Raw genomic sequence first — 11,476 nt, 5'->3', positions numbered from 1 at the left:
ACCCTGGTGGTCTACTTGTTCTCTCAGGTCTACTGGAAGAGGGTTGAGGCAGGGAACAGTTATCTTGATATGTTTCTTCATGAGTGGTCCCAGGTGAAGCTGCACCAGGAACTTCAACATCAGAAATGTCATCCTCCTCAATTGGAGCTCCTTCAGTAATCTCTCAGTATTAGTTTCATGAAATATTTCTTCATCTATGGGAATTAAGTTGTCAGTAATATTTTCTCCAGATGAGGAATCTTGTGTATTTTGTGCTGGTGAGGAAGAAAAAGGAAATGTATCTTCATGAAACACAATATCTCTACTGACTAATAGTTTCTTTGAGGTGATATCCAGCAGTAAATACCTCTTCTGAGATTCTGAATATCCCACCAAGACTGCAGGTTTGTCCCTTTCTGTGAACTTTCACCTCTTGGGAGAATAATGACATAGCACAAGCATCCAAATACACTGAGATGTGACAACTTAGAATCCTTGGAAAACATCAACTGAAATGGTCTCTTACCACTTAGAATAGAAGATGGTAACCCGTTTATTAGATATACTGCAGCCTTTACACATAGTCTCCAATACTTAATGGGCAAGTTAGACTGAAACTTGAGGGCTCTAGCTATGTTTAATATGTGTATATGCTTTCTCTCCACAACTCCATTCTTTTGAGGAGTATGAGGACAGCTGGTCTGATGTAGTATGCCCAGGGACTGGAACAATGTCTTACATTGAGAGTTGATAAATTCAGTGCCATTATCAGATCTAATGGTTTTTACCATTATGCCAAACTAAGTTTTAATCATGGAAACAAATGTCTTAATGGCCACTATGGACTCAGACTTTAACTGTAAGATGTGCACCCAAGTGTATCTACTATGGTCATCTACCATAGTCAAGGAGTAATGCTTGTTGTCAAAAGTAGAAGTTTTTTATGGACCCCACAAATCCATGTGTACAAGTTCAAAACATGTAGAGCATCTAGTAGTATTTAAAGGAAATGACAATCTTGTTTGTTTAGCTAGTGGCACACAGAGCATTTATTCAATATGTTTGCATCACTAGGATTCTTCTCCTGTGTGTGATATTGTCACTTCATCACCTATTGGAAGGTACAACTTATCCACATGCTTGGAGTCTAATCTGGTACCTCCTTTGAATAAGTGTCTATATGTAGACATATGATGTGTAGCACCTGAGTCTACAATCCAACTGTCAGAACATGCTTTGGACAAGAAACAAGTAGTAATACCTGTTGTATTGACTTGTTTCATATCTGTTGTGTCTTTGTTCAACATAGTTATAATCTGAGTGTACTCTTCCTCAATGAATGTGTGAGGCTTGGCCTTTGGTGTGGGAGTCACTTTATGACTAGAATTATCAGCATCAACTTGACCATCTACCATAGTTGAAGCCTGAGAAATAGACCTGTGATCAGTGTTTACAAAGTTGTTACTGCCAGTATAATGTGATCTGAAATTAGAGTTAACTTTGTTTCTTCTTGTTCTTCCGGTCATTTGGATACCCTACCAACTTATAGCAAGTTTCTTTGGTATGACCCAATATACGGAAATAGTCACACTTTCTACCTCTATAGTTAGAGTTGCTTTGTCCAAAAACATAATTTTGATTCACTTGCATAGCAAGTGGTTCTGATCTATCATTCACAGTCATTATACATGCCGAATGTTGAATTTCATCCTCTATGAGCATAGCATAAGCTTGATTGAGAGTAGGAGTCACTCCTTTGAGCAATATCTGTCTTCTAGCTTGGTCATAGAACTCATTCAGGCCATTTAAAAATTGTAAAAGCCTAAGTTGACACATATGATCTGAGTACTCTCTAGATGTAGGACAAGCACAACTAGGATTTGGTACTAGTACATCGTACTCACTCCATAAACTCTTCAATTTGGTAAAATAGGTTGAGATTGAATCTGTACCTTGAGAGTGCTTATTAATTTTGTGATGCAACTGGTATATACGCATACGATTCACCTTGTCATACCTCTCCTTCAAATCCTTCCAAACTGCACAAGCATTCGTGGCATAAACAATGATAGATAATAGACTCTCACTCACAGTGTTCATAATCCAGGAAAGCACAATTGCATTACATATTTCCCACTGATCATGAATCTCCTCTCTATATGATTCCTTGTTGCAGGCACCAGTGACAAATCCAAACTTCCTCTTTTCTAAGAGAGCAATACGCATCGATCGACTCCATAAACTATAATTTTCTGAACCGGTTAACTTGATTGAAACAAGTACAGCACTGGAGCTCTCAGATATACCAATGAAAAGTGGATCACTTGATCGATTTTAGGTGCCATGATTGATAGAATGCAACTATAATATAGGTCAAAATTGCGAAAAAGAGCTGAAGACAGAGATCCAAAATGCGCAGAAAACTTAGTGAAATATGATCGAAAACACACAGTGTAGAACTTGTGGCTTTGATACCATGTGAAAACACTTTCTAAGGATCCATTGATGGAGATAAGAAGAGGAGAAAGATAAAAAATTATAACTGCTTAAAAACTTATGTGTTACAATTAGATTGTTGTGCTTTATATAGGCAACAAAATATCTAATAACTACCTTTCTTCTAGAACACTCTATTTGACAGCTTATTGTCACTCACTAATCATAGTCTAACAACCTCTAACAACTTATATATCTGACTTAGTAGTATACTACTAACTAGTTGAATGTCTACTCCTATCAGTATTAGACATCAATGGAACAGGTAGTCGTGTATGTTCCAAAACAATAAAACTGGCCCTTTAACTTGTAAGAAAAATATGTCACGTTGAAAGAAAGGGAACTAAAGGACATGTCTTAATATAACATCAGTTACATAGTGAAAAAAGTGGATCCTTTTCACGTGAACAAAGTACCTAAAGCACGCCAGCAATTTTGTTTCAAACCAATTAATATCGATTTCAGTATGATTAAATACTATAGTAGGCTTTATGTCATTGCTAGAAGAAATTAGTTAAGATTAGGGACAAAGCCAAACAACATATGTTGTGAATTACTAATAAGGGCAAGGCGACCTATGGTGGGATAATTGGTAAGATACCGGTTCTTAGCTCATCAGGTCATCTTGATGATCCATATAGAAAGAAAATGTTACATGAGGTCTGGTGCAATGGTGTATTGAACTTCCCTGAATTTATGGAACTACCATACTATCTCATTGAACTTTTTGCTGGAATGTCACCTGGAAATGGTGCAATGGTGTATTGAACTTCTTGGAAAGCTCTGGTGTTTTCACTACCTCTTCAACTTGGAAATCAGTCTAACAATTTAGGATTCCCTCAATTATTTTAATGAGAATTTGACACACACTTATCCTTTTGAAATGTCCGTTTAACATTGGAGATTGCCCAAATCAAAATTGCCTTTTGATGATCTTTTAATTAAATTTGGTCAACATATAGTATCTAAATGTTGTTGTAGCAGGAACCTGCAAATTGAAACCACACGCTACTATTTTGTCACTAGAGAGCTGACTATAACAACATGGTAAACCTTTGGGAATTACTTGGGCAGATGTTCCTATGCCGCTTCTTCTAAAGAAATAGTGGACAATGAAGCCGTCAAACTACATGTTAGAATTTGAATTTGAATTTGAAACTAAAGAGAAGGAAAAAGATAAGGATCAACAGTGGCTTTTTCATTCATATGTACATTTTACAAAAAAGACCACACACATAGCTACAGAAGCCTTTATTACAAGACACATTCCACAAAATAAGGACTGTTATTCATTTAAAAAGCTGAACATAACTATTAAACAAAAGACTATCTAGAAAAATTTCATATTCTAACACTTCTCCTTGAGGTTTTTCTTGGATACTCCCAGCTTAGCCCTTAGAACTTCAAATTTCCCCTTAGGAAGAGCCTTGGTCAAAATATCCGTAATCTACTGATCTGAGTTGCAATGAACAAAAATAACTCTGCCATCCTTCTCTATTTGCCTGATAGCGTGAAACTTCACATTTATATGCTTGCTACGACCATATTGCACTGGATTTTTGGCCATAGAAATTGCTAAATTGTTGTCAACCTTAATGGTAGTAGCTTCAATTTGATTTTTCTCTAGATCACGTAGAATTTTTCTTAACCATAGAGCCCGATTAGTTTCACACCAGCAGCTATGTATTCTACTTCTGCAGACGATTGAGCTATCAACTCTTGCTTCTTTAACTTCCATGAGAACATGTCTGAACCAAGTGTAAAAGCATATTTAGATGTGCTTTTCATTTCATCAATGCTTCCTGACTAGTCATTATCTAAATAACCCATCAATTGCCCTTGCTCTTCTCTTTTAAACCAAATACCATAATCAACAGTTCCCTTGATATACCTCAACGTTCGTTTAGTGATACAAAGATAAACTTGACTTGGAGAATGCATAAACCTCGACAAAAGACTTCCTGAGAACATAATATCAGGTCTTGTTGTTATCAAATATAGCAAACTACCAATGAGACTTTTGTAAATTGTTGGATCATCCCTATCACCTCCTTGACTTTGAGATCTTTTCATTTTGAACTAGCCGGGTCGATACAGGCTTACACCTCTCCATCTTGAACCTTTTAAGAATATATCATGCATATTTTCTCTGAGAAATGAAGATTCCATTAGTATCTTGATGAATCTACATTCCCAAAAAGTAATTTATTTAACCCAAATCTGACATCTCAAACTTGGTCTCTATTTCATACTTGAATTGATTCACCAGAGCGTTATTGCTTCCTGTTACCAGAAGATCATCAACATAGAGTGAAACCATAAACACATCCACCTTTAGCCTTCTTCACATATAAAGTGGCTTCATTTTCACTTCTGTTGAAGTAACAATGAATGAGATGATTATCAATCTTACTGTACCAGGCTCGAGGAGCTTGTTTTAATCTATACATCGCCTTATGTAATATGTAAACTTTATCCTCCATTCCTACGACTTGAAAGCCTTTTAGTTGGTCGACATAAATATGCTCTTGCAGCGGTCCATTTGAGAATGTCGACTTCACATCCAGATGATACAAATTCCAATTTAATTGAGCTGCCAAAGCAAATATAAGTCATCTCGTATTATTTCCCACAATAGATGCAAATGTGTCTCCATAATCCATACCTACAACTTGTATGTAACCTTTCACAGTAAGCCTTGATTTGTATTTATAAACTGAACCATCTGGATTAAATTTGGTTCTATAAACCCATTTCACCCCTATACATTTTTGTCTTTGGGTTTTGTCAAACAACTTCCAAGTGTCATTCTTTTCTATCATACCAATCCCTCCTTCATAGCTTCAATCCACACTTCATGTTTTGATTCTTCTTGATAGGTATCGGGATCCAAGATTGCAACATTACATCTTTCATATATCTCAAAAAAGGACCTCATCTTCAAAGTTGGTGAATCAAGTGAGGATGCACCATCTGATTCTTCAACTTCTACTAAATTTTAGAGCCAAATGATTATGTTTTAGGTAGCGGATGCAAGTTCAGCTAACCTATATTTGCATTCTCAACTTTCTTCTTATCCTAGTTCTAATAAGCATTCTCATCTACTATTACATCTTTTCTGATGGAAATACTTTTTGTTTGCAAGTCGAAAACTATATACCCCTTGGCTTGTGATGAATAACCATAAAGATCCCCAATTCACATTTGAATTTAAGTTTTCTTCTTCTGACCGAAGGAGCATGAGAATAGCATATCGAGCTAAAAAATTTTAAAGCTAAAAAATTTTAAGTTCTTAGCAGACAGTCTTTTTCCACTCCATGCCTCAATAGGAGTTTTACCATCAACAACTTTGGTATCCTATTGAACTCATTTGATGTGTATTTGCCTCCATTGCCTGACCTCAAAGCCTTCGGCTTATAACCACTCTATCTTTCAATAAAAACTTTAAACTTTTTGAAAACCAAAAATACTTGAGACCCTTTACTCAAAAAATACACCAAGTCATCAATAAACAGCATAAAATATTTATTTTGGCCCAAGGATGATATCTTCATAGGCCACATACATCAGTGTGAATAAGGTTAAGTTTTTCAGTTGTCCTCCAGGTAGCACTTTTAGGAAATGCTTTCTTATGAACCTTACCCATCTGACATGATCCAAACACTTCTTTAGACAGTGAGATCTCAGACAAGTCCTTAGTCAAGAACTTCCCATACATAGATTTTAAAGTATCATAGTTAATGTTAGGGAGCTAAAGTTTTGATGATGGACATATAAATGAAATAAGTTGTGCATACTGGTCTACATAAGTGAATAAAGAAAAGTTACGGGCACGGCTGATGATAAACTAAAGTGGTTGAAGTCAGAAGTGGATAAGCTAGAAAATTCAGTTATACTATCAACACTTATCATGTGTGGAAAAGATAAAGAGAAGATAAATACAACACTTGAAGATTGAGCAAATAAAGGAGTCCTACCAGTCAAGAAGATAGATGGTAACAAGGAGTGAAACTAACTGAAAGTCCTATTGAAAAAGAAGACTGCATCATCTAAAAGACTCCATTAGGAGTTGGCTTAAATAGAAGAGACTGTGAAAAAAAGTTTCAATCATGCACTAAAAAGAAAAGCTTCAATCAACAAATCAGTCCACTAGCTCTAAGAAGAACCAGGTCCTTTACTTTGAAAGTCATAAACTTTGTGTAATAGGTTGGTTACTTGAGTTGTAATGAGTCTTAATTCTAGTCTCAGTGAAATATAAACTGAGTAGGAGTTGTGTCTTCAAGTTAGGGAACTCGAAGACTTGGGAACACTTATCTTGGAAAGATTTGTGTTATTGTAGAAATAGGAGTTAGAAGTTTAATTCCTAGTTTACAAGAGCCTTGTAATTTGTTAATTGTTTAGGCTCAAGAGTTTTAGAGAAATTCAGGTTAAATTCTGTAGAGGTACAGTTCGTGGTTTTTTACACCTCTCTTGAGCCAAGTGTTTTCCACGTAAAAATAATATCTTCATATTTACTTTGCTTAAGTGAACCATATAAGCTTACTTGTTCCACTGATAGGTAACTAATAGAGTAAAACATTAAAATCAGTAGGGTGCACACTCTAACAAGTGGTATCAGAGTAGATTTTCTTAAATAAGGTTAGTACCTAAGAAAATATCACCATGATGAATTCCACACCTCCTACTGGTCATAGTGAAAGCCAGTCAACTACTAGACCTCCACTCTTTGATGGTTCTTACTTTATCTGGTAAAAAGCTAGGAATGTTCATTCAAGGGGAAGACTACGAATTGTGGGATAGGATCACTGATGGTCCTACTATTCCAATGAAACTGGTTGATGGTGAACAAGTCAAGAAAGTAAGAAGTGAATTTACTGGTGATGACTTAGTAGCATTAAAGAAAAATACAAACGATAAGAACATCTTAGTCTATGGACTTGGACCGGCTGAGTACAACAGAGTGTCAAACTGTACCACTGCTAAGCAAATCTAGGATGCCCTGGTCAATGCACATGAGGGTACTTCTCTAGTAACAAAATTCAGAATTTCTCTTCTTTTTTACTGATATGAAGCTTTTAAGATGAAGGAGAATGAATCCTTGCATGAAATGATGACAAGGCTTACTGCCTTGACAAATGAGTTGAATTTCTTAGGAAAAGTCATCTCTTTTAAGGAACAAGTTGAAAAGATGTTGAGGGTACTGCCTAAATCGAAATGGAATGCTAAAGTGACTGCTATTAGGGAGGCACAGGATCTCACACATATGTCACTGGATGAACTAGTAGGGAATCTGAGGACTTATGAAATAGAAATTGATGGAATTAAAGAACAAGCATCCCCTGAAAAAATCTTGGCTTTGAAGGCTTCAGACAGTGATGAAGAAATCAAACTTGACAAGAAATAAGTTGCCTTCATAACTAAGAACTTCCACAAATTCTTTAAAAAGAAAGGGAACAAGTAGCAAGAAACATTCCAATGACAATCCAAATGGATGCTACAAGTGTGGTAAGACTAATTATCAAATCAAAGATTGTCCTGTCTAGGAAATAGAGTGGATAAAGGAAAGGGCTGAAAGAGAATTAAAAGAAAAAAAACAAAAAGAAGGAGAAAGAGGAGTATGCTTGGTAGTTGCTTGGGAATCTGAGAGGAATATGCTATGTTATCTTCTTGGGAATCTGATTTGGATAATGATGAAATTGATGAAATAGCATTCATGTCTATTGGAGATTCAGACTTGGAGGAAGATGATGATGCTTTTGAGGTAAGTATATCTGAACTTGAAGAAATGTAGCATTTATTTTCTAAAACAAAGCTTGTTTTCTTGATAAGTGCACTGCTTGATGATTTCCAAGAATTAACTTCTGATAGGGATGAATTGTTCAACAGTCTTGCAAGTCTCAAATTTGACTTTATTGATTTAGAAGCTTGCAAGAACACTATTGAAGAAGAAAACTACACACTCAAGAAATAGGTTTCGCAACTCGATTCTTCAAACAATGATCTTAAGTCTGAAGTCCTAAAACTGACATTCACTGAAAAGGGAAAAAAGGTCTAGATTAAAGAACAAGAAAATGTTGAACTTGAATTAGTCAAGTACAAACAAGAGTGTAATGATGTAACAAACATGGTGAATAAACTGAGTCAATAAGTCTCTAAACTGAAACTTGATCTTGAAAGGGCAAACAGGTGGACAAATTATTCAAGAATTGTTCATAAGTTAAGTGAAAGGAATCATAGTGAAAAAGCAGGTCTGGGTTTTCACAGAAGTCTTGACGATCCTCAAGACTTATTTTATATCTGTGGTAATCTTGGACATCCAACCACTGAATGTCCTGTTGCTTTCAAAAGCAGATTTAGCAGTCTAAATTTGGCAAATAAATTCTCTCAGACCAAGAAATAGGAAACTAATCATTGCGACCCAAACTAGGGCCTGGCCGTGACGGATATCCCGGACCATGAAGGCCAGGGCATCCTACTCTATTTGGTAATCATGCACAACATTCATATAATAAAAGAAGATGTGGAAATATAATCTGATACAAAAACATGGTCATACTCTAGATTTAGTTTAACAATAAGAATGAAATCCAAAATCAACTAAACAACATTTGGAACAGTCTGCAAAATCTCTACTATATAATCTGAAGACAACTTTTTGAAAAGTTGAGACAAGGCCACCAGTAGAACAAAACAAAGGAATAACATAATCTGATACTTTACTGATTAGTCGGACCACTAAACTAAGCCTCCGAACCTGGAAGGTAGGGGGTCAATACAATTGTACTAGTACGCAGAGCAAATCCAAAATAATAATTTATATTCAACATATATGAGAGAAATTTAGAATAGTTCATAAACATATCATATGGTAAGAAATCACATGGGCATTTTCGAAAAACTGATAAATCATCTGAACTCTGTGACACTTTTTGTTTTACTTCTGCGCTAGGTGGTATACCCTACAACTCTGAAATTCCACGGGATATATGGAATCTTCTATTAACTCGGCGGGGAAGCCCCCAACCCAAGTGTGCCGCAAGGGTTGGAGTCTCTGACTCTGCTATGCCACACGGCCGTCGCCAGTGTAAAAATAATATACCCGGATCAGCAAATCGCGGTTTTAGGCTAAGAGTCACTTGAACTCAAGCCTTATTCGGATAACCACCTAACCCTATTTAAGCCCAGTTTTAATTCTTTAAAACATGCATTCTCTGAAAACACACTCTGAAAACATACTTTGTTATGGCATACATGCTTATGGTATCGTCATACCATTAACTTGCAACTCGCGTCTCTGAGCCATTAGTAGCATATTATAATCTCTATTTTCAAAACATAAGTTTTGGGACCACCATATCAATAAATCAATTCAAAGAAATCTTTCTTAAAACTCATGTAAACACATGCAAAAAACTCTCTTTTACAACATTTTAAATACACAAGGTGGTCATATCAAAGTTCTCAATCACATGCAATTCTTTCACTTTAACACAAGAACATAATTATATCAAGAAACTCCCTCTCATCCTCTCTAAATCATGTTCTAATACTATAATATTGAGAAAACTATTTTCAAACCATAAATCATGCATTTCAAACCATTCACAATAAGATTATAAACATAAATTCATTACAAGAGAGGGATTTCATAATTTGTGGTCTCAAACAAATCTAAAATCTCAATTTTCATACATATACGTATAAATCGATTTAAGGGGGAAAGGCTGAAAGGCCAAAACAACAATATCATTAAAACATTCATGAAACATAATTAAAATCATAAATTCCACAATCCTTTTCTAAATTCATGCTTCATAAACTTTAAATCATATGAATGTTTCAACAAGCCCATGTAGTCTTAGGATAAACCCCACGTACCTTGAATTATGAACTTAGTGACTGATTTTTGAAGCCTACGGTTTGGGGATTCCAAATATTCAGTCAATTTTAAAAATCCACGGTTGAATCTTGAGATTCTTGGAAAAGGTTTTTGAGATGCTTAGGGTTTTTGCTTTATAGAGAAGGAAGATTCGGGCATAAAGTGTTTTATTATGCCATTGATTGTATGCTTATGGACGGATTGGGGGTAGGATAATTGCTCATAATACCCCCCTTTTAACCCTTAACGTAATTGGAAAAAATATAATTGGGAGCCCGATTTTATGGGCTACCGCGACGTGGCACTTTTGAGGTGGCTTACTGAAAATTGACGAATGAAATTCTTGGGGTTACCGCGATGCGGAGCCATCACGTTGTCCCACTGGTTGGGACCTGGAACTTCAGCGCAATGCACCACAATCGTGCTAGGCTATTAGAATTTGATAATTGTTAAATAGACCCCCTCCACGACGCGCCAAGCACCAAAATAATGGTATTTTACAACTAGGACTTAAATTTAGCCATAACTTTTTGTGCGGGTATCAGATTTGGGAAATCCTATATCGACAGAAAGCTCATTCAATTTCCCACTTGATAGAGAGTCAAAATTATGGAAATTCTATATGATTTAAACTTTACTCACTTAGGAAGAAAAATAAATGAGACAACATATGGATGATTTGATGGGGTGTTACATTATCCCCCCCTTGGGATCATTCGTCCCCGAATGATGGCGCGAGGCACAGACAAATATGATTACAAGAATATTAAGGACATGGAAAGAGTAAGACAAGGATTGTACCTTTCGTCTCATCATTCACAGGATCAAATAGATTTGGGTACCTTCCTCTCATGTCCTCTTCTGATTCCCAAGTTGCTTCTTCAACTTTTTGCTTTCTCCACAACACCTTAACCGAAACTATCTCTTTACTTCTCAATTTCCGAACTTGATGATCCAAGATTACAATAGGCTCTTCTTAATAAGATAGGGAGTCTGACACTCTGATATCTTCTATGGGTAATACTAGAGAGTGGTCCCCAATACATTTCTTCAACATGGATACATGAAACACTGGGTGAACAGAACCCATATTTGCAGGCAACTCTAACTCATACAAAAAGT

The 11,476-nt window shown here is 35.9% G+C and overlaps 1 protein-coding gene across 1 annotated transcript; it reads right to left on the bottom strand.

Moving 5' to 3' along the window:
• Window positions 1-3,922: 3,922 nt before the first annotated feature.
• On the bottom strand, window positions 3,923-4,958 carry LOC124896228. Its single transcript, XM_047407760.1, has 4 exons — window positions 4,808-4,958; window positions 4,690-4,758; window positions 4,367-4,436; window positions 3,923-4,223 (listed from the first exon to the last, which is right to left on the bottom strand). Exons 1-4 carry the CDS (start codon window positions 4,956-4,958, stop codon window positions 3,923-3,925), a joined length of 591 nt encoding a protein of 196 aa, XP_047263716.1.
• Between the last annotated feature and the right edge of the window lie 6,518 nt (window positions 4,959-11,476).

Source organism: Capsicum annuum, chromosome 2 (assembly GCF_002878395.1).
Source record: "Capsicum annuum cultivar UCD-10X-F1 chromosome 2, UCD10Xv1.1, whole genome shotgun sequence".
Lineage (NCBI taxonomy): Eukaryota > Viridiplantae > Streptophyta > Magnoliopsida > Solanales > Solanaceae > Capsicum > Capsicum annuum.
The sequence above is the reverse complement of the archived record's forward strand: the minus strand, read 5'-3'. Positions and strand labels throughout refer to the sequence as shown.